At 44.7% G+C, this 23917-nt stretch overlaps 1 protein-coding gene across 2 annotated transcripts in view; it reads left to right on the plus strand.

Moving 5' to 3' along the window:
* The window catches only part of LOC118378217 (protein phosphatase 1L-like), a 52467-nt gene that overhangs the window by 26390 nt on the left and 2160 nt on the right, over positions 1–23917 (plus strand). For both annotated transcript variants that reach the window (XM_035765288.2, XM_035765220.2), the window contains exons 2-3: positions 13174–13372; positions 20022–20183. In XM_035765288.2, the coding sequence (XP_035621181.1) occupies positions 13174–13372; positions 20022–20183 (361 nt within the window). The remainder of the gene's footprint in view (positions 1–13173; positions 13373–20021; positions 20184–23917) is intronic.

Below are 23917 nucleotides of genomic sequence, written 5' to 3' on the forward strand. Positions count from 1 at the left end.
AACCAGGGTTAGGGTGTTGCTGCTGCTGGACTATACTCAGTAACCAGGGTTTGGGTGTTGCTGCAGCTGGACTATTCCCAGTATCCAGGGTTGGGGTGTTGCTGCTGGACTACACCCAGTAACCAGGGTTTGGGTGTTGCTGCTGGACTACACCCAGTATCCAGGGTTGGTGTGTTGCTGCTGGACTACACCCAGGATCCAGTGTTGGGCTGTTGCTGCTGCTGGACTATACTCAGTTACCAGGGTTTGCGTGTTGCTGCTGCTGGACTACACCCGGGATCCAATGTTGGGTTGCTGCTGGACTATACACCTCTTTGCCATACCGTGGAGGCATCCACCAAATGTGTTTCACGGAACTTCAATTATTGTCCATCTACTTCTTAAATATTGAGCACAGAGAGCCTGAAGGGGAGTAGAGGAAAATAAATGTCAGCATTCTCACACACCCTCACATCATGCGCACACACACAAATCTGCCACAGAGGTGTGTATAAAAATAGACTGGGGATTGGATAAGGGGCGAGAGGACAAGTGAATGTATAACTGAGGTCTCAGGTCAGGCCTGTGGAGAGGAAACTTTGAACTTCTCACTCATCTATTCTGTCGCAAACCTCACACGCTCTCTGTCGGTCTGTGTCACTCTCCTGTTATACCTCTCTCTACCTGTTTTATAGGCCAGGTATTATCTTTAGGGTGCAGACAGGGACAGAAGCTGGGGGTTTATTGAGTAAGCAGGTTTTTCATGGAGCTCTATGTGTGTGTGGGGGGAGATGGAGCAGAGTACAAGAATGGCTGTGAGTGGTAATGGCAGGATAGTATCAAGATGACTGGTAAGCCTAGTAGTTCACTGCTCTGTTAGTGATATTGTACAGTGTTGTTCTCAGCCCAAGGACGTTTGTTGGGTGAGATACAGATCTCAGTGCTCCCGGCTGTGTTCTAAAAGGAAATACTCACAATTATCTTTCTGTTCATTTTGAAAAATGGCTGTTGTGCACAAGTTCAATCTGCTTCCTACAATAACCGTGTGTGTGTGTGTGTGTGTGTGTGTGTGTGTGTGTGTGTGTGTGTGTGTGTGTGTGTGTGTGTGTGTGTGTGTGTGTGTGTGTGTGTGTGTATATAAGCATCAAGTTCACATTGTCTCTCATTGTCTCAGGCTCCACCCCGTTCTCTCTTCTCTCTCTCTCACCCCTACTCTCTAACCTCTATTCTCTCTATCCTCCTCTGTCTTTCTCAACCCCTCTCTACCTCTGTCACTTCTTTCTTCCTGTCCATCTCTCTGTTTCATGGTGAGGTTGTTCCCTCCCTCGCTCTCCTCCTCAGCAGGGTCCACAGCTAAAGTGTTTTTATGGCCAGTGTTGATTTGTCAATAGGAGTCTAATTACTGGCCCCAGAGCCATAGCGCCGAGGTGGGGAGCGCCCGTGTGAGAGTAATGGCTGGTTTTACACACACACACTGCAGAACCAACACCATATAGATCACAGAAATTACAGGCCTGCAATACCTAACGAAAGGCATTCTGTAAAAAGGTGCAAGTCTTAGCATTTTGGCAGCTGTGTGTATGTGACTTTGAGAGATGGGAGTAAATCTTGCTTACATCCTTGCTGTAATGTCTGTATATCAGCACATCTCTGTGCATTACAATCTTTAACACACACACACACACACACACACACACACACACACACACACACACACACACACACTGGAAAGCATGACAGACCTTGAATTCATTTCATGCTTCAGCAGTATGCATGTATTTCAGCATTCTTCAGTGAGTCTTCTGTTTCTCAATCCTTAATCCTAATTGAAATAGTCTACAAAGACAATTTCCTCCTGTTGTCTAGTTTGTTTAATGTGCCTCACCTTCTGTAATGGTGTCCTCTGTCCTCACAGGGACACACACTGATCATTCTGAAGGTGTGTATGAATGCGCACGCATGCTTGTGCGTGTGTTGCTTTCATGATTCCTATCACTTTATGGGTAAAGAGGTTGTGTGTGTGTGTGTAGATGGATGGGGTCATACTGACAGATGTCTCCTTCCCTTTCACTGAATGTGAATCACTTCTCAGTGACTATTTTCCCATCCTTATGAGTAAGCAGGGTGTGCGTTGCTGTCATAATGCCCATCTCTTTATGAGGAAGGAGGGGCGTGTGTCGGTTTAGAAGTTGACTCCCCTGAATGTCATGATTTTAAAGGTGAAGATGGTCACCTTGACTGTTTATTGGCATTCAAAAGAGCCAACCATCTGTGCCACTGACCCCTGGGGGGGTGGGCTTTTGCATGTCAAAGAGCTTGATTGTGCCGAAGAGACCTGGAATGTCACAGCTGGCAAGGTCAGAAAGAACAGCCAATTGAAGGGGTTGCTCTGATGACGTTTGTTCATGTCAACACAGTCTTCACACCTCGCCAAATCTCAACAGTCAATAGTGAGGCTTTACTTCACCACACACACCACTCATAAGAGGAAGAGCCATTCGTCTGTGGGTTTCATTCAGTATGCTTCCTCCGTTAATGTTGTTAGTCACCTCTCCACTTTCACAGTCCAGCGTTTTAGATCTCAAACCTCCATTCACTTTGAATTTACAGCATTTCACGCCCCCAGTCCACTCTGTCACAGAGCCCAGTGTAGGCTACCACAGCCTGAGTCCTCCTTTTCTGAAATATGAATATTACATTTGAATCTGATTTGCTGGTGGAGTGGTGTGTGTGTGCGCCTTATCAGCATCTGCCAGGAGTGCTCCCAGTCATGAATAGAGCTCCCTTCTGTCCTCATCTACAGCTCTCTCCTCACTCAGACCCCCCAAGCTCTCTCTCTGCCCATCACCTTTCCTTCCTTTCACCCCTACACCCTCCTTCGCTCTCTACTCCCACTCTTCTCCTCCCTCGCCTCCTTTCCCACTTCACTCTTATATTAAAGGGGCATTCCACCTAATTTACACAACACGAACGGCAACTGAATGTAAACATTAAAGGGGTGTGTTTCAGTTTGGACCGAGACTTCGACAGGCAGAGGACACACACACACAGAGGACACACACATTGGTGTTGGTAGGCATAAAGGAGAGATCAGGGGTTGATGGTAATCCTCAGGTCCTACTGACAGATGGGTCTAGTCGTAGTACTGTAGAAGCATTCCAGGACTGAAGCCTCGTTCCCTGGATCCCTCAACGGTCGGTCTGGATCAAAGACCCAGGATGAGGAGAGTTATTCCCCGAAGGTCAGACACAGCCAGCTGAACAACACCTAATGACTTCCAGTAACACTGGAGCTGGGATTGACTATAGACCTGCACCTACTGTGGTTTATTGGCTAAGCACTGGACCATGACCGCCCTGTTGTGTCGTTCGTCAGTCTGTCTGCACCGGGGTGCTTGCAGTGTTCGGGTGAACAGGGACAGAAATCAACAGAACAGTTTCACTTATTAAAACATCAAACAGCAGCCGTTTCTATATATATATATATATATAGAGAGAGAGACTCATTACATTGCCACGGATGTTGGGTTTGAATGGTTTCTATATTTGGTACAATGACCCCCTCTTTCTCACATACGCACTCCCAGTTAAAACCTGTACTTGACGCAGTTTTGACACATGATGCTAGCCGAATGAAATTGTACCCAAGGCTAGCACTCTCCACTGCTAAGGACAGACCTCTGCAATGTCACTGTAAGGATATAGTTACAGTACGCTACACCTCTGCAGCAAACTAATCTATAGAGTTGCAGTACATTGTCACGTAGCCAGATACATATACAGGAGGAGTGGTGGTAAACATGGGCCTGTTGAGGTTGAACATCATGGCTTTTCCAGACATTTTTTTAAATGATTTATTTATTTCACCTTTTTATTTAACCAGGTAGGTTAGTTGAGAACAAGTTCTCATTTACAACTGTGACCTGGCCAAGACGAAGCAAAGCAGTGCGACACAAACAACACAGAGTTACACATGGAATAAACAAGCGTACAGTCAATAACACAGTGGGAAAAAAATAAAGTCTATATACAGTGTGTGTAAATGGTGTGAGGAAGAAGGCAATAAATCGTCCATAGGAGCGAATAATTACAATTTAGCAGATTAACACGAGTGATAAATGAGCAGATGATGATGTGCAAGTAGAGATACTGGTGTGCAAAAGAGCAGAAAGTAAATAAAAACAGTAAGGGGATGAGGTAGGTAGATTGGGTGGGTTATTTACAGATGGACTATATACAGCTGCAACGATCGGTTAGCTGCTCAGATAGCTGATGTTTAAAGTTAGTGAGGGAAATATAAGTCTCCAGCTTCAACAATTTTGCAATTCATTCCAGTCACTGGCAGCGAAGAACTGGAAGGGAAGGCGGCCAAATTAGGTGTTTGCTTTGGGGGTGACCAGTGAGATATACCTGCTGGAGCACGTGCTGCGGGTAGGTGTTGTTTATCGTGAGCTGAGATAAGGCGGAGCTTTACCTAGCATATACTTATAGATGACCTGGAGCCAGTGGGTCTGGCGACGAATATGTAGCGAGGGCCAGCCAACTGGAGTGTACAGGTTGCAGTGGTGGGTGGTATAAGGGGCTTTGGTGATAGACTGCATCCAATTTGCTGAGTGGAGTATTGGAAGCTATTTTGTAGATGACATTGCCGAAGTCGAGGATCGGTAGGGTAATCAGTTTTACTAGGGTAGGTTTGGCGGCGTGAGTGAAGGAGGCCATAAATGTTTCCATCCAAAATGGATGATTCAAGATTAGAAATTAAACAAAATCTGAATCACTTGTTTTGCGATGTTGCAGTGCATTCGGACAGTATTCAGACCCCTTCCCCTTTTCCACATTTTGTTACATTACATCCTTATTATAAAATGGATTAAATAAAACGTTTTTCCTCATCAATCTACACACAATATCCCATAATGACAAAATGAAAACAGGTTTTTAAATTTAAAAAACGGATACCTTATTTACATAAATATTCAGAACCTTTGCTAGACTTGAAATTGAGCTCAGGTGCATCCTGTTTCTGTTGATCATCAACATTTCTACAACTTGATTGGAGTCCACCTGTGGTAAATTCAATTGGACATGATTTGGAAAGGCACACGCCTGTCTATATAATGTTCCAGAGTTGACCGTACATGTCAGAGCAAAAACCAAGCCATGAGGTAGAATGATTATGTTGAAGCACAGATCTGGGGAAGGGTACCAAAAATGTTTGCTGAATTGAAGGTCCTAAGAACACAGTGGCCTCCATCATTCCTAAATGGAAGAAGTTTAGAGCTGGCCAAACTGAGCAATCTGTGAAGGACCTTGGTCGTGGAAGTGACCAAGAGCTCAATGGTCACTCTGACAGAGCTCCAGATTTCCTCTGTTGAGATGGAAGAACCTCACAGAAGGACAACCATCTCTGCAGGGCTTTGTGGTAGAGTAGCCAGATGGAAGCCACTCTTCTTTAAATCTGCGTATTCCTTCAAAGCTCAGTTGTCCTGAGTCTGCACAACTCTGCCAGGACCTAGGATCAAGAGGGACACTCAAGTGTTTTAGTACTATATCTCTTGATACAATGATGAAAATAATCATGGCCTCTAAACCTTCAAGCTGCATACTGGACCCTATTCCAACTAAACTACTGAAAGAGCTGCTTCCTGTGCTTGGCCGTCATATGTTGAACATAATAAACGGCTCTCTATCCACCGGATGTGTACCAAACTACCAAAAAGCCAAACCTTGACCCAGAAAATATAAAAAACTATCGGCCTATATCGAATCTTCCATTCCTCTAAATTATTTTAGAAAGGATGTTTCGCAGCAACTCACTGCCTTCCTGAAGACAAACAATGTATACAAAATGCTTCAGGCTGGTTTTAGACCCCATCATAGCACTGAGACTGCATTTGTGAAGGTGGTAAATGACCTTTTAATGGCATCGTGCTCCTAGACCTTAGTGCTGCTTTTGATACCATCGATCACCACATTATTTTGGAGAGATTGGAAACCCAAATTGGTCTACACGGACAAGTTCTGGCCTGGTTTAGATCTTATCTGTCGGAAAGATATCAGTTTGTCTCTGTGAATGGCTTGTCCTCTGACAAATCAACTGTACATTTCGGTGTTTTAGGACCACTATTGTTTTCACTATATATTTTACCTCTTGGGGATGTCATTCGAGAACATAATGTTTGCTTTCACTGCTATGCGGATGACACACAGCTGTACATTTCAATGAAACATGGTGAAGCCCCAAAATTGCCCTCGCTAGAAGCCTGTGTTTCAGACATAAGGAAGTGGATGGCTGCAAATGTTCTACTTTTAAATTCGGACAAAACGGAGATGCTTATTCTAGGTCCCGAGAAACAAAGAGATCTTCTGTTGAATCTGACAATTCATCTTAATGGTTGTACAGTCGTCTCAAATAAAACTGTGAAGGACCTCGACGTTACTCTGGACCCTGATCTCTCTTTTGACGAACATATCAAGACTGTTTCAAGGACAGATTTTTTACATCTACGTAAAAATCAGAAACTTTCTGTCCAAATGCAGAAAAATTAATCCATGCTTTTGTTACTTCTAGGTTAGACTACTGCAATGCTCTACTTTCCAGCTACCTGGACAAAGCACTAAATAACCTTCAGTTAGTGCTAATTACGGCTGCTAGAATCCTGACTAGAACCAAAAAATGTGATCATATTACTCCAGTGCTAGCCCCTCTACACTGGCTTCCTGTCAAGGCAAGGGCTGATTTTAAGGTTTTACTGCGAACCTACAAAGCATTACATGGGCTTGCTCCTACCTATCTCTCTGATTTGGTCCTGCCGTACATACCTACACGTACGCTACGGTCACAAGACGCAGGCCTCCTAAGTGTCCCTAGAATTTCTAAGCAAACAGCTGGAGGCAGGGCTTTCTCCTATAGAGCTAAATTTTTATGGAATGGTCTGCCTACCCATGTGAGAGACGCAAACTCGGTCTCAACCTTTAATTCTTTAATGAAGACTCATCTCTTCAGTGGGTCATATGATTGAGTGTAGTCTGGTCCAGGAGTGTGAAGGTGAACGGAAAGGCTCTGGAGCAACGAACCGCCCTTGCTGTCTATGCCTGGCCGGTTCCCCTCTTTCCACTGGGATTCTCTGCCTCTAACCCATTTACAGGGGCTGAGTCACTGGCTTACTGGTGCGTCACTTGAGTGGGTTGAGTCACTGATGTGATCTTCCTGTCTGGGTTGGCACTCCCGCTTGGCACCCCCCCTTGTCTCAGGATGGTAAGTTGATGGTTGAAGATATCCCTCTAGTGGTGTGGGGGCTGTGCTTTGGCAAAGTGGGTGGAGTTATATCCTTCCTGTTTGGCCCTGTCAGGGGGTATCATCGGATGGGGCCACAGTGTCTCCTGACCCCTCCTGTCTCAGCCTCCAGTATTTATGCTGCAGTAGTTTATGTGTCGGGGGGCTAGGGTCAGTTTGTTATATCTGGAGTACTTCTCCTGTCTTATCCGGTGTCCTGTGTGAATTTAAGTATGCTCTCTCTAATTCTCTCTCTCGGAGGACCTGAGCCCTAGGACCATGCCTCAGGACTACCTGGCATGATGACTCCTTGCTGTCCCCAGTCACCTGGCCGTGCTGCTGCTACAGTTTCAACTGTTCTGCCTGTGATTATTATTGTTTGACCATGCTGGTCATTTTTGAACATTTGAACATCTTGGCCATGTTCTGTTATAATCCCCACCAGGCACAGCCAGAAGAGGACTGGCCACTCCTCATAGCCTGGTTCCTCTCTAGGTTTCTTCCTAGGTTTTGGCCTTTCATGGGAGTTTTTAGCCACCATGCTTCTACACCTGCATTGCTTGCTGTTTGGGGTTTTAGGCTGGTTTTCTGTACAGCACTTTGAGATATCAGCTGATGTACGAAGGGCTACAAAAATACATTTGATTTGATTCAGTTAAAGGCACAGGACAGCCTGCTAGGAGTTTGTCAAAAAGGACTCTCAGACCATGGGGAAACAAAATTCTCTGGTCTGATGAAACCAAGATTGAACTCTTTGGTCTGAATGCCAAATGTTATGTCTGGAGGAAAACTGGCACCGTCCTTACGGTGAAGCATGGTGGTGGCAGCATCATGCTGTGGGGATGTTGTTCAGCGGCAGGGACTGGGAGACTAGTCAGGCTTGAGGGAAAGATGACCGGAGCAAAGTACAGAGAGATTCTTGATGAAAACCTGCTCCAGAGCACTCAGGACCTGACTGGGGCGAAGGTTCACCTTCCAACAGGACAATGACCCAAAGCACACAGCCAAGACAACACAGGAGTGGCTTCGGGACAAGTCTCTGAATGTCCTTGAGTGGCCCAGCCAGAACCTGGACTTGAACCCGATCTAACATCTCTGGAGAGACCTAAAAAGAGCTGTGCAGCAATGCTCCCGCTCCAACCTGACCGAGCGTAAGAGGATTTGTAGAGAAGTATGGGAGTAATTCCCCAACTACAAGTGTGTCAAGCTTGTAGGGTCATACCCAAGAAGTCTTGAGGCTGTAATCGCTGCCAAAGAGGCTTCAACAAAGTACTGAGTCAAGGGTCTAAATACTTATGTAAATATGATATAAATTTGCAAACATTTTAAAATGGTTTTTGCGTTGTCGTTATGGGGTAGATTGAGGGGGAAAGACCATTTTTTAAATCAATTTTAGAATAAGGCTGTAACGAAATGTGGAAAAAGTCTAGGTGTTTGAATACTTTCCTAATGCACTAAGTTTATTATTTTTTTTTTTACCCCTTTTTCTCCCCAATTTCATGGTATCCAATTGTTTTTAGTAGCTACTATCTTGTCTCATCGCTACAACTCCCGTACGGGCTCGGGAGAGACGAAGGTTGAAAGTCATGCGTCCTCCGATACACAACCCAACCAAGCCGCACTGCTTCTTAACACAGCGCGCATCCAACCCGGAATCCCAGTAGGTCTAAAGTATTTTAATGATGTACTTCAGCAAAGCTAATCCACTACCTTCCTCTCGCTCCCTCTACTTCCCGCTCTCTCGTCCTCTCTTTGTACAAATGGAGGATGTATTTTAATGATCTACTTCAGCTTTGCTAGTTAACTGCCCCTCTCCCTTTCTCACTCTGTTGGAGAAACAGCAGTTCAAATCAGACAGACCCACCCCCCTCCTTATGAAAAAATAACTTTCCCCCTTCCTTATCCATCATTAAACCTGGCAGTAAAGAAGCTGTTCAGTCCTCTGTCTTGCGGTCATTCTGTTCAGTCCCCCTCTCTCTTCCTCCCTCAGTCAGCCTGAAGAGACATACAGTATATAGCTCTCCCCTATATAGCTCTACCTCACTGTCTGATGGATTTCTATGGTATCTGTCTGTTATCATTGGATGAGTGTGGATGGGTTATGCATTTGGATTGGGCAAGGAATACGGTGATGGTATGGGGGGCAGAGGGAATTTGCAAAGTGTACATGGGGGAGGGGGGTCTTCAGTGTTTGGATATTTAAGGGGAACTGTGTGTGTTCATGTGTGTAGGGAGGGGGAATCTCCTTGTAGAACAAAGCTGAAGAACAGTGGGCATACTCCCTGTGTGAGGTGATAAATGTGTGTATCTCATCAGGAGAGCATGTTTGCTGCCTTTCCATCTCTTTGTTGACAGACACCTCTCTCCTATGATCTGCTGCATTGTTGTTGCCTTGGTGAAGCATAGCCTCAAGGCCAACTCCCAATACATGGTCATTTTGCTCATTAGGCTAGGCTGTTGAGCCTTCTGCTACTGCCGTCCACCAATACATGGTCATTTTGCTCATTAGGCTAGGCTGTTGAGCCTTCTGCTACTGCCGTCCACCAATACATGGTCATTTCGCTCATTAGGCTAGGCTGTTGAGCCTTCTGTTACTGCCGTCCACCAATACATGGTCATTTTGCTCATTAGGCTAGGCTGTTGAGCCTTCTGTTACTGCCGTCCACCAATACATGGTCATTTTGCTCATTAGGCTAGGCTGTTGAGCCTTCTGCTACTGCCGTCCACCAATACATGGTCATTTTGCTCATTAGGCTAGGCTGTTGAGCCTTCTGCTACTGCCGTCCACCAATACATGGTCACTTTGCTCATTAGGCTAGGCTGTTGAGCCTTCTGCTACTGCCGTCCACCAATACATGGTCATTTTGCTCATTAGGCTAGGCTGTTGAGCCTTCTGCTACTGCCGTCCACCAATATATGGTCATTTTGCTCATTAGGCTAGGCTGTTGAGCCTTCTGCTACTGCCGTCCACCAATACATGGTCATTTTGCTCATTAGGCTAGGCTGTTGAGCCTTCTGCTACTGCCGTCCACCAATACATGGTCATTTTGCTCATTAGGCTAGGCTGTTGAGCCTTCTGCTACTGCCGTCCACCAATACATGGTCATTTTGCTCATTAGGCTAGGCTGTTGAGCCTTCTGCTACTGCCGTCCACCAATACATGGTAATTTTGCTCATTAGGCTAGGCTGTTGAGCCTTCTGCTACTGCCGTCCACCAATACATGGTCATTTTGCTCATTAGTCTAGGCTGTTGAGCCTTCTGCTACTGCCGTCCACCAATACATGGTCATTTTGCTCATTAAGCTAGGCTGTTGAGCCTTCTGTTACTGCCGTCCACCAATACATGGTCATTTTGCTCATTAGGCTAGGCTGTTGAGCCTTCTGCTACTGCCGTCCACCAATACATGGTCATTTTGTTCATTAGGCTAGGCTGTTGAGCCTTCTGCTACTGCCGTCCACCAATACATGGTCATTTTGCTCATTAGGCTAGGCTGTTGAGCCTTCTGCTACTGCCGTCCATGGCGTCTTTAAAAAATATGTTTTTTGTTACATTCAAAAACAAACGTATACATACGCACACAAACGACATCTCCTCTGCCCAGACCCGCATGCTCACCCCCCTCCCCCATCCCTAGTGCCTGCATTATTGTTTGCCACATGGCCTTAAACAGATTGGTACAATTTTTCTCGGTCGAACGTGCTATTTCAATAATTAAACATTTGATTTTTCAATTGTGTTAATTAATGACTTCCACGTTTTTGGTACACATTTCTTTTCAAGGTGAGTGATGTCATTCTAACTGACAGACATGTAGAATATTAGGAACTAAATAATTAAGAATACATAAAGTTAGGAACTAAATACTTAGGCAGTAAATTAGGAACTAAAGATTGTTAAGCATAATTAGAGAATACGTAGTCCTGAAACCCGACTGCCATCAGACGGTGTGGTAGAATGATGTAGTTTGTGGCTATTGAAACCCTCCAGTCAGCACGCACACTAGTTAGTCACTGTAATGATTAAGATGTCCCTGCAGCAGCAGAACTGTCGGCTGCTGGTGTCGTGCGTGCCCGCCCACACAGCAGATAACACCACTCTGCTCTCTCACACACACTCCTTTAGCATCCCTCCATCATCCCTCTCTCCATCCCTCCATCATCCCTCTCTCCATCCCTCTCTCCATCCCTCCATCATCCCTCTCTCCATCCCTCCATCATCCCTCTCTCCATCCCTCCATCATCCCTCTCTCCATCCCTCCATCATCCCTCTCTCCATACTTCTGTCATCCCTTTATTTTTCTTTCTCCACAGACCTCCCTTCTGCTCTTCATCAGTGGACACAGCAAATAACACAGCCCAGATAAGTCACACACACACTCTGTCTGTCCAAACCGTGACTGCTGCCCCTTTATCTGTTTCCCCACCACCCCACTTTCTCCTTTCAGGCATCTGATCATATCTGGGTAATCGTAGACACGTTGACATCCCAGTAGGTCTAAAGTAGTGTACTACATGTGGTGTTGATCAGTGTGCAGGCAGTGGGAGTAGGACAGGTCAGAGGGTGCAGTGGGAGTAGGACAGGTAAGAGTAGATCAGGGATCAGAGGCTGAGCTCTTAACAGGTGTCTAATCATCCACTTTGTTACTTAACAGGATAACTAAGACGTATATCCCTGTGTTGTTTCATTGTTTGTTTGCTTATCCAAGCTTTAATGGCTGTGTTCACTCACTCATATACACACACACTCACCGCTGCTCTTGGGATGTCTGAAAGGATGAATTGCCATTGTCAACCCAGACAGGCCTCGTAAGTCACAATAACAATGTTCCAAAGCAGCTATTCATGTGGTCATTACTGTCCCATGTAGTTCCTCCAGAAAGACTTATCTTTCTCTCTCTGACCTCTGTTTATGATCCCTGTGGTCACTATGGTAACCACAGGAGGGAAGGAATGTCTGAGACTGCGTCAGATACGTCCCCATGCAGCTCCAAGAAAGGCCAGAGAAAGAGGCCTAGACGGCTATTCTACCCGTAGGCCTCTGCACCAAAGAGAACACAGAGGACTGAGGGGTTGTGGGAACAGCAGACAGAGGGCAAGGGGTCAGACACTGAGAGCAAGGGACATTCAGAGGGAGGGAGAGAGTCAGAGAGAGAGATGGTGAGGGAGAGTCGGAGAGAGATATTGTGAGAGAGAGTCAGAGAGAAAGTGAAGCGAGTTGAAATGTTTGGCAGAGGTTTCAGAATGATGAGGCTCAGGCACTGTCTGCGGCCCTTGACCTCGTATACAGACGCCAAGCCCCTTGATAATCAGCCAGGCCACAACATGGCTGAAACAAGGCTAGTGGATGGAAACATGGCGAGGCAATATAACAGGCCAAAAAACCCTCATTAGCTTACACTGCCATCTTTCTCTTTTGGCTCGGCTTGAATCTCTCTCTCTTTCTCTCTCGCTCTCTGGCCATGTTTCAGGAAAGGAGTTGAGAAACAAGCCAATCTTTTTGCTGGGAAGCGTTGCATATTTGCCCGTAAAAGGGTGTGCAGTGCCGTTATCATCTGGCTGAAATGGATAGGGGAGGGTTGAGTTTCTCTTGCTCAGCTGTATTCCACAGCGGAGGGAGGGGAAGCGTGTTTGGCTAGTGGTGTAGTTTCTCCCCCTCATCTCTGGCTTTTTATCTCCTGCTTTATCTGGGTTTCAGCAAGGAACGAAGGACAGCCAGGTCACCGCTACTGTAGCCTCTGTCTTCTCCCCCAAGTGTGTGTGTGTGTGTGTGTGCTCGCATGCACTGTAGTCACACAAAAAGTTTATAGCTGCGAGGCAGAGTTGTGAACATCACTTGGCTTACAGTTTACACCATACTTAACTCTGACTTCAGTATAGCCAGCTCACTGTAGCCCTCTCTCCCCTCCCTCTTCCTCCCAGGCGGCGGCTGACTTCGCCAAGGCCCATCTGTCTGAGGCGTTGCGTCAGCAGCTCCTGAGCTACGACCGAGAGAAGGAGAAAGAGAAGGATGAGAAGGAGCGCAGCGATGGTCTGTCCTATCCCTCCATTCTGGAGCAGCAGATCCTGGCTCTGGACAGGGACATGTTGGACAAGCTGTCAGCCGTCTACAACGAAGCAGGTCAGAGGGCAGGGCAGCCAGGGGTTAAAGGTCACAGCCACACCTCTGTGGGCAGACAGCTGCCCCTAGCCACTAATCTAGCAACCGTTTATACCTTAATCCTGAATTTAACCATTCAAGGGAATTATTTTAATTATTTCACACAAACTTGGCACAGAAATAGAATGACTATGCTAGAATATGTAGAGTTGACTTAGCTTTTAGTTGGATGCGTCAGTCTTGAGATCTGTGTTCTACCGTGACCGCAATTCTTTGTTTTGGATTGATTGCACTCATTCCTGCCTGCTTAAATAGTGTTGTCTAACACGTAGGCTGTGAAAAATGCACAAATGATGGCTCTGGTATGTTTGGGGACAGGGCAGAGAGTTTGTTGAAATAGCTGTGGTGTTTGTGACAGTTAGAGCTAGTGGAAATGAAGTCTGTACAAATAGCTGTGGTTCAAGGGTGTGTGTTTGTGTGTGCATTTGTGCGTGTGTGTGTGTGTGTGCGTGCGTGCACGTAAGTGTATGCATTAGTTTTTGTGTACATGGGTGGGGTAGGCTAGGTGCAGACATGGGTGTCTCTTGGACTCTTCTAAGGAAGGATCCCATTTCTCGTGCAATGTTTGCTCACATGGGGTTGCCCATTCCTACTCTTGTTGTTTTTGTAGGAGCCCTAAATTTAGTCTTGCATAGAGTTCCTGTGTTGTTCAGGCTCCGGCCGTGCTGCTTATTCAGCTATTAAAATACAGCTTTATCTTCATCAGACATGTAGCAATTATCTCTTCTGATTCCAAAGAGAAAAGAGGGAGCGAGATGGTGCCCACGCTGCCTCTCCTCAGGGGGGCTTGGCAGATACAGGGCCTTCAGAAAGTATTCATATACCCTTGACTTATTCTACATTTTGTTAAAGCCTGAATTCAAAATGGATGTTTTTTTTCTCACCCATCTACACACAATACCCCATAATGACAAAGTGAAAACATGTTGTTTTTTCTTTAATTGCAAATTTATTAGAAATGAAATGGGAAAATATCTCATTTACGTAAGTATTCACAACCCCGACTAAATACATTGTAGAAGCTCATTGAGAGTCTTTCCAGGTAAGTCTCTAAGAGCTTTCTACACCTGGATTGTGCAATATTTGCCCATTTATTCTTTAAAAATCCTTCAAGCTGTGTCATTGGTTGTTGATCATTGCTAGACAACTATTTTCAGGTCTTGCCCTAGATTTTTGAGCAGATTTAAGTCAACTGTAATTCGGCCACTCAGGAACATTCACTGTCTTCTTGGTAAGCAACTCCAGTGTAGATATGGCCTTGTGTTTTAGGTTATTGTCCTGCTGAAAGGTGAATTCATCTCCCAGTGTCTGGTGGAAAGCAGACAACCAGGTTTTCCTCTAAGATTTTGCTTGTGCTAAGCTCTATTCTGTTTATTTTATGTCCTGAAAAACTCTCCAGTTCTTAACGATTACAAGCATACCCATAACATGATGCAGCCACCACTATGCTTGAAAATATGGAGAGTGGTACCCAGGAATGTGTTGTATTGGATTTGCCCAAAACAACTTTTTTTCTTGAATACAGTTAATTGCTTTACCACATTTTTTGCAGTTTTACTTTAGTGCCTTATTGCCAACAGGATGCATGTTTTGGAAGATTTGTTATTCTGTACAGGCTTCCTTCTTTTCACTCTGTTATTTAGGTTAGTATTGTGAAGTAACTACAATGTTGGTGAGCCATCCTCAGTTTTCTCCTATCACAGCCATTCAACTCTTCACTGTTTTAAAGTCACCATTGCCCTCATGGTGAAATCTCTGAGTGGTTTTCCTTCCTCACCGGAAACTGAGTTTGTAGTGCCTGGGTGTATTGATACAACATCCAAAGTGCAATTTAATAACTTCATCATGCTCAAAGGGATATTCAATGTTTTGTTATAAAAAAAACTGTTTTACACCCATCTACCAATATGTGCCCTTCTTTGCTAAGAATTGGAAAGCCTCCCTGGTCTTTGGTTGAATCGGTTTAAAATTCACTGCTTGACTGAGGGATCTTACAATTATCTGTATGTGTGGGGTACAGCGATGAAGTAGTCATTCAAAAAGTCCATGCAACTTATTAAACAAATTTGTATTCTTGAACTTATTCATACTTACCATAAAGGGGTCGAATACTTATTGATTTGAGACATTTCAGCTTTTCCTTTAAAATAAAATAATAATTTGTAAAAATGTCTAAAAACATAATTTCACATTGACTGTGTGTGTGTGTGTGTGTGTGTGTGTGTGTGTGGGGGGCAGGGACAAAATAAATCGCAAATGTATTCATTTAAATTCAGGCTGAAACACAACAAAATGTGTCAAAGTCAAGGGGTGTGAATGTCTCTGAAGGCCTTGTACATAGGGTGAGAGAGTATAGAGTTACATAAAAGGGAAATAGGACAAAAAGAGAACAAAAGGCTGGACAGAGCGACAAAGGGCCAGTGTATGGAAAGGCGAGAAAAAGATGTGAGGTTGGGGGAGAAAGCGAGAGAAGAAGGTGTTAGCCAAGGGACAAAAATAGGGATGAGACAGTGATATGATGAAGAGATGACAGAAGGTGATACTGAAAGGGGAAGGGTGTAGTCCTGAACTCCTAGAGAGGGAAGGAGCGAGAGATGGAGCTCCATCCGTCTTCACCTCCACCCACACTCATCTAGCACCTACAGGACCAAAGAGCAGTGGGAGGGAAAGCCTTGAGGGAGAGAGCGTGGGGAGAGAAGTTGTCACCACAGATGCACTGATGGTTTATTCAGAATGTAGGGAAGAGAAAAGAGAGCTAAAATATTCATGATAAGCTGGCGGTAAAGACTCCCTTCACACACTGCGATTTCAGGAATGCAGCACACGGAACGTCTCTGCCTCTCCACGCATTCCTGATCCTGACATTCTACCTTAATGTTCAGAGTGGGAGGTGGAGAAAGAGGGAGAGTCCGAGAGAGAGGAAGAGAACAAACTAGTAAGAGATTGAGAGGGAGGGTGTCTACGGAATATTTACATAACAAAAATATAAACGCAAATATACAAAAATATAAACGCAACATGCAACCGTTTCAAAGATTTTTACATGACTTGGAATACAGATATGCATTTGTTGGTCACAGATACCTTAAAACAAATGGGCCACACATTGGGCCTCAGGATAACATCCCAGTATTTCTGTGCATTCAAATTGACATTTGCTAAAATGCGATTGTGTTCATTGTCCGTAGCTAATGCCTGCCCATACCGTAACCCCACCGCCACCATGGGTTTGTCACAATGTTGACAAACCACTCGCCGACACGATGACATACACATGGTCCTCGGTTGTGAGGCCGGTTGGACGTACTGCCTGCCATATTCTCTAAAACGACGTCGGAGGCACCTTATGGTAGAGAAATGAACATACAATTCTCTGGCAACAGATCATGCTGTTTAATTAGCTTCTTGATATGCCACGCCTGTCAGGTGGATGGATTATCTTGGCAAAGGAGAAATGCTCACTAACAGGGATGTAAACACATTTATTTGAGAAAAGCTTTTTGTGTGTATGGAACATTTCTGTAATCTTTTATTTCAGCTCATGAAACATGGGAAGAACACTTTACATGTTGCGTTTATATTTTTGTTCAGTGTATTTCTTTGCATGTTAACTTTATTATGAGGTGGAGAGTGCGGGTTGGAGAGAGCGATGGAGTGTTCCTTGTTGAGTGTACAGAACACTATAGTAGTTTATTCACAGCACAGAACCTCACATGACTCAGATGAGTGTGTAATTGAATGAGTGGCTGGTATAAAAGGGCCATTCAAGCTGTCAGTCACATTCTACCGGAGGTCATGTGACACCCTGATTGGAAAAGTAGAATGGACCGATGTTGAACCCGAGACCGTAAGTTAACTCACGTGCTGGGGGCGGCAGTTGACTTATTTAAGGTACTCCCAGGCAAGGTTACTCCTCCTGCTACGTGCCCACTTAGCGAAGGCACTAACGCTGTTAAACTAATTTACATTTGAGTAAATGACTATCGCCCCGTAGCACTCACTTCCGTCATCATGAAGTGCTTTGAGAGCAAAGCACTTCATGATGACGGAAGTGAGTTCTACGGGGCGATAGTTGTTTAGCTCAGTTACCTTAGCTTTCTTGGGAACAGGAACTATGGTGGCCCTCTTGAAGCATGTGGGAACAGCAGACTGGGATAGGGATTGATTTTGTCCGTAAACACACCTGCCAGCTGGTCTGAGCATGCTCAGGAGGACGTGGCTAGGGATGCCGTCTGGGCCGGCAGCCTTGCGAGGGTTAACACGTTTAAATGTTTTACTCACGTTGGCTGCGGTGAAGGAGAGTATGCAGGTTTTGATAGCGGGCTGTGTCGGTGGCACTGTTTTGTCCTCAAAGTGAGCGAAGACGTTGTTTAGTTTGTCTTGGAGCAAGCCATCAGGGTCCGCGATGGGGCTGGTTTTCCTTTTGTTGTCTGTGCTTAACTGTAGACCCTGCCACATTCCTCTTGTGTCTGAGCCGTTGAACTGCGACTCTACTTTGCCTCTAAAATGATTGCCTTGAGGAGGGAATAGCTACACTGTTTATATTCGGTCATGTTTCCTGGTTGCCTTGCCCTGATTTTAAAACAGTGGTTCACACTTTCAGTTTTGCGCGAATGCTGCCATCAATACACGGTTTCTGGTTGGGGAAGGTTTTAATAGTCGCTGTTGGTACAACATCACCGATGCACTTGCTAATAAACTCGTATTGAATCAGCGTGTACATCAATGTTGTTTGACGCAATCTGGAACATATCCCAGTCCACGTGATCGAAGCAATCTTGAAGCATGGAATCAGATTGGTCGGACCAGCGTTGAACAGACCTGAGCACGTTTTCCTGTTTTTAGTTTCTGTCTATAGGCTGGAAGCAACAACATGGAGTCGTGGTCAGATTTTCCGAAAGGAGGGTGAGGGATGCCTTTGTATGCGTCGCGGAAGTTAGAGTAACAATGATCAAGAATTTTCGCAGGACCGGTCGCGCATTCGATATGCTGATAAAATTTAGGGAGCCTTGTTTTCAGATTAGCCTTGTTAAAATCCCCAGCTACAATAAATGCAGCCTCCGAGGATGTATGGGGAAGCCATATTATTTTTAAAAAAATTAAGTGGGTAGACAATGTCATGCGCACACACTAAAGTAGACTATTTGGAGAAGTTGACGTGCCCAGGCCATAACTAATGCTCAGCAAAAAGAGATCGGAACATGGTAGAGCCTAACTAATTGAAGAAGCGAGCTAGCCTAGGTTTGTTAGGTCAATTGAAGACGTGAACTAGCGCAGATATGCTAGGCTAATTGGAGAAGTCAGCCTGTGTAGGTATCCTTGGCAAATTGAAGAAGTGAACTAGCGAAGGTATGCTAGGCTAATTTGGAGAAGTCAGTCTGTGTAGATATGCTAGGTTTTAATTGGAGTTGTGGATGTGCACAGGGTAAAGTTTAGCTAATCAGAGAGTGCTATGTCTGTGCTAGGATGATAGTTTCAATGGAGAAGGGTAGGTGTGTGTCTGTGCGGCTCGTGAAGCTAATTGGGGAAGGGTGCGCTTGCAGGGCAGTGCAGCTCATTTTCTCCATCACCACGGGAACCTGATAAAAATAATTAGCTGGACGGCATGGGACAGAGGTGCCAGCTGAACACCGGAGCAGGAGAGGATTAGGCACACACAGAGATGAAAAGATAGAATAGCTAACTTTTTGTCTCCCACCTTCCCTTGTTTCTTCTGTCATTCTCGTGTGTGTGTGTGTGTGTCGGTTTTCTCAGTTTGTTTTGTCATTTTCCCCTCACTCAAAGCTATACATGGGAATAATAAAATCACTGTCCTGCTGAGAAGTAATCTAATTTTCCCCTCACTCTCTCTCTCCTTCCCCTTTTATTCACCATCTCTCTCTCTGCATCTCACCCCATTTTTCTCTCTTCCCACTTTATTTCTTGGTCAGCTTCAGGCGGCTCTGTGCATCTTTGCTGCTAAATGATTGAAGTGAATGAAAAAACACATCACCAGGGAGCTGGACCTGTTTAATTTCCTCACTAAGCCCTCAAACTGCAGTGTATATCACAATCATAAGTATGGACATGCGAGGTGGAAACTAAAGGCAGGTTCAGTTCATTTGATGAAATGGACCTCCCCTCATTCACTCTCTCTGCCATTCCCAAAGCCTCTCTCCTCCTTGGGGTGGTCCAGTCAGATGTCCCCACCCCCCCCCCCCAATGTTCTGAGTTGTGTGGTGTGCAAACAGACAGATGGTCAAACAGACTGGTCTGTTCCCACTGCAGGGCCTTGGATCTCAGACAATGGGTTTCAGTCTCAGCCCAGAGACTGGGAAACCAAACAAAGAAGGGAAAGGGAGAAGACAAGTAGAAGAGGACAAGCAGAACCTTTTATAGATCACGTGTCAAACTCGTTCCACGGAGGGCCGAGTGTCTGGGTTTTCGCTCCTCCCTTTGACTTAGTTCAACAAACAAAGGTCACTGATTAGAGGAACTTCCCTCACCTGGTTGGAATGAGGTTGACGCCCCTGCTATAGTGTGTCTTTGGCAGTCTTTGACGTTGAAGTTCTATTCTAGACCAACATGGAAGTATTATTTTTCTCCTCCTCTTCTATCCTGCCTCTCTCAGGTACCACATGCCTGGTGGCCCTGCTGTCTGATAAAGAGTTGACGGTGGCGAACGTTGGCGACTCGCGCGGAGTCCTCTGTGACAAAGACGGCAACGCCGTCGCCCTGTCACATGATCACAAGCCCTACCAGCTCAAAGAACGCAAGAGGATCAAGAAAGCTGGTAAGCAAAATAACATGCCTTAATAACTGGTTTAGGATCAGTTCTCTCCACCACTAGCCCTGATCTTAAACATTATAGATGAAACGACACAACTATCCCTGGTTCAGCTGTTATATTGTAGATATACTGAGGTGTAAAAACCAAGTCTCTGCCAAATTAAGATTTTAAAAAATTATAATCAGGAGCAGTATCATGACTATTCGCACGACCTTGATCTCAGATTATTATCTTAATGTTTCCTTGATTTCATTATAGCTCTAACCATAGGTAGCCTAGTGGTTAGAGCGATGGGCCAGTAATCGAAAGGTTGGTGGAACGAATCCCCGAGCTGACAAGGTAAAAACTCTGTCATTCTGCCCCTGAACAAGGCAGTTAACCCACTGTTCCCAGGCAGTCATTGTAAATGAGAATTTGTTCAAAACTGACTTGCCTAGTTAAATAAAGGTTACATTTTTTTTATATATACCGTGGGGCAAAAAAGTATTTCGTCAGCCACCAATTGTGCAAGTTCTCCCACTTAAAAAGATGAGAGGCCTGTAATTTTCATCATAGGTACACTTCAACTATGACAGACAAAATGAGGAAAAAAATCCAGAAAATCACATTGTAGGATTTTTAATGAATTTATTTGCAAATTATGGTGGAAAATAAGTATTTGGTCACCTACAAACAAGCAAGATTTCTGGCTCTCACAGACCTGTAACTTCTTCTTTAAGGGGCTCCTCTGTCCTCCACTTGTTACCTGTATTAATGGCACCTGTTTGAACTTGTTATCAGTATAAAAGACACCTGTCCACAACCTCAAACAGTCACACTCCAAACTCCACTATGGCCAAGATCAAAGAGCTGTCAAAGGACACCAGAAACAAAATTGTAGACCTGCACCAGGCTGGGAAGACTGAATCTGTAATAGGTAAGCAGCTTGGTTTGAAGAAATCAACTGTGGGAGCAATTACAGTGCCTTGCGAAAGTATTCGGCCCCCTTGAACTTTGCGACCTTTTGCCACATTTCAGGCTTCAAACATAAAGATATAAAACTGTATTTTTTTGTGAAGAATCAACAACAAGTGGGACACAATCATGAAGTGGAACGACATTTATTGGATATTTCAAACTTTTTTAACAAATCAAAAACTGAAAAATTGGGCATGCAAAATTATTCAGCCCCTTTACTTTCAGTGCAGCAAACTCTCTCCAGAAGTTCAGTGAGGATCTCTGAATGATCCAATGTTGACCTAAATGACTAATGATGATAAATACAATCCACCTGTGTGTAATCAAGTCTCCGTATAAATGCACCTGCACTGTGATAGTCTCAGAGGTCCGTTAAAAGCGCAGAGAGCATCATGAAGAACAAGGAACACACCAGTCAGGTCCAAGATACTGTAAAGCCGGATTTGGATACAAAAAGATTTCCCAAGCTTTAAACAGCCCAAGGAGCACTGTGCAAGCGATAATATTGAAATGGAAGGAGTATCAGACCACTGCAAATCTACCAAGACCTGGCCGTCCCTCTAAACTTTCAGCTCATACAAGGAGAAGACTGATCAGAGATGCAGCCAAGAGGCCCATGATCACTCTGGATGAACTGCAGAGATCTACAGCTGAGGTGGGAGACTCTGTCCATAGGACAACAATCAGTCGTATATTGCACAAATCTGGCCTTTATGGAAGAGTGGCAAGAAGAAAGCCATTTCTTAAAGATATCCATAAAAAGTGTCGTTTAAAGTTTGCCACAAGCCACCTGGGAGACACACCAAACATGTGGAAGAAGGTGCGCTGGTCAGATGAAACCAAAATTGAACTTTTTGGCAACAATGCAAAACGTTATGTTTGGCGTAAAAACAACACAGCTCATCACTCTGAACACACCATCCCCACTGTCAAACATGGTGGTGGCAGCATCATGGTTTGGGCCTGCTTTTCTTCAGCAGGGACAGGGAAGATGGTTAAAATTGATGGGAAGATGGATGGAGCCAAATACAGGACCATTCTGGAAGAAAACCTGATGGAGTCTGCAAAAGACCTGAGACTGGGACGGAGATTTGTCTTCCAACAAGACAATGATCCAAGACATAAAGCAAAATCTACAATGGAATGGTTCAAAAATAAACATATGTTAGAATGGCCAAGTCAAAGTCCAGACCTGAATCCAATCGAGAATCTGTGGAAAGAACTAAAAACTGCTGTTCACAAATGCTTTCCATCCAACCTCACTGAGCTCGAGCTGTTTTGCAAGGAGGAATGGGAAAAAATTTGTCTCTCGATGTGCAAAACTGATAGACATACCCCAAGCGACTTACAGCTGTAATCGCAGCAAAAGGTGGCGCTACAAAGTATTAACTTAAGGGGGCTGAATAATTTTGCACGCCCAATTTTTCAGTTTTTGATTTGTTAAAGTTTGAAATATCCAATAAATGTCGTTCCACTTCATGATTGTGTCCCACTTGTTGTTGATTCTTCACAAAAAAATACAGTTTTATATCTTTATGTTTGAAGCCTGAAATGTGGCAAAAGGTCACAAAGTTCAAGGGGGCCGAATACTTTCGCAAGGCACTGTATTAGGAAATGGAAGACATACAAGACCACTGATAATCTCTGTCGAACTGGGGCTCCACGCAAGATCTCACCCCGTGGGGTCAAAATGATCACAAGAACAGTGAGCAAAAATCCCAGAACCACACGAGGGGACTTAGTGAATGACCTGCAGAGAGCTGGGACCAAAGTAACAAAGCCTACCATAAGTAACACACTACGCCGCCAGGGACTCAAATCCTGCAGTGCCAGACGTGTCCCCCTGCTTAAGCCAGTACATGTCCAGGCCCGTCTGAAGTTTGCTGGAGAGCATTTGGATGATCCAGAAGAAGATTGGGAGAATGTCATATGGTCAGATGAAACCAAAATATAACTTTTTGGTAAAAACTCAACTGGTCGTATTTAGAGGACAAAGAATGCTGAGTTGCATCCAAAGAACACCATACCTACTGTGAAGCATGGGGGTGGAAACATCATGCTTTGGGGCTGTTTTTCTGCAAAGGGACCAGGACGACTGATCGATGTAAAGGAAAGAATGAATGGGGCCATGTATCGTGAGATTTTGAGTGAAAACCTCCTTCCATCAGCAAGGGCATTGAAGATGAAACGTGGCTAGGTCTTTCAGCATGACAATGATCCCAAACACACCGCCCGGGCAACGAAGGAATGGCTTCGTAAGAAGCATTTCAAGGTCCTGGAGTGGCCTAGCCAGTCTCCAGATCTCAACCCCATAGAAAATCTTTGGAGGGAGTTGAAAGTCTGTGTTGCCCAGCAACAGCCCCAAAACATCACTGCTCTAGAGGAGATCTGCATGGAGGAATGGGCCAAAATACCAGCAACAGTGTGTGAAAACCTTGTGAAGACTTACAGAAAATGTTTGACCTCTGTCATTGCCAACAAAGGGTATATAACAAATTATTGAGATTTTTTTTTGTTATTGACCAAATGCTTATTTTCCATCATAATTTGCAAATAAATTCATTAAAAATCCTACAATGTGATTTTCTGGATTTTTTCCCCTCATTTTGTCTGTCGTAGTTGAAGTGTACCTATGATGACAATTACAGGCCTCTCTCATCTTTTTAAGTGGGAGAACTTGCACAATTGGTGGCTGACTAAATACTTTTTTGCATTTTATCTCTTCATCCCGTCTGCTGTAACTAAAAGCCATCGGTTTCTCCTCTCTTGTCCTCTCTTCT

This window comes from Oncorhynchus keta, chromosome 1 (assembly GCF_023373465.1).
Source record: "Oncorhynchus keta strain PuntledgeMale-10-30-2019 chromosome 1, Oket_V2, whole genome shotgun sequence".
Classification (NCBI taxonomy): domain Eukaryota; kingdom Metazoa; phylum Chordata; class Actinopteri; order Salmoniformes; family Salmonidae; genus Oncorhynchus; species Oncorhynchus keta.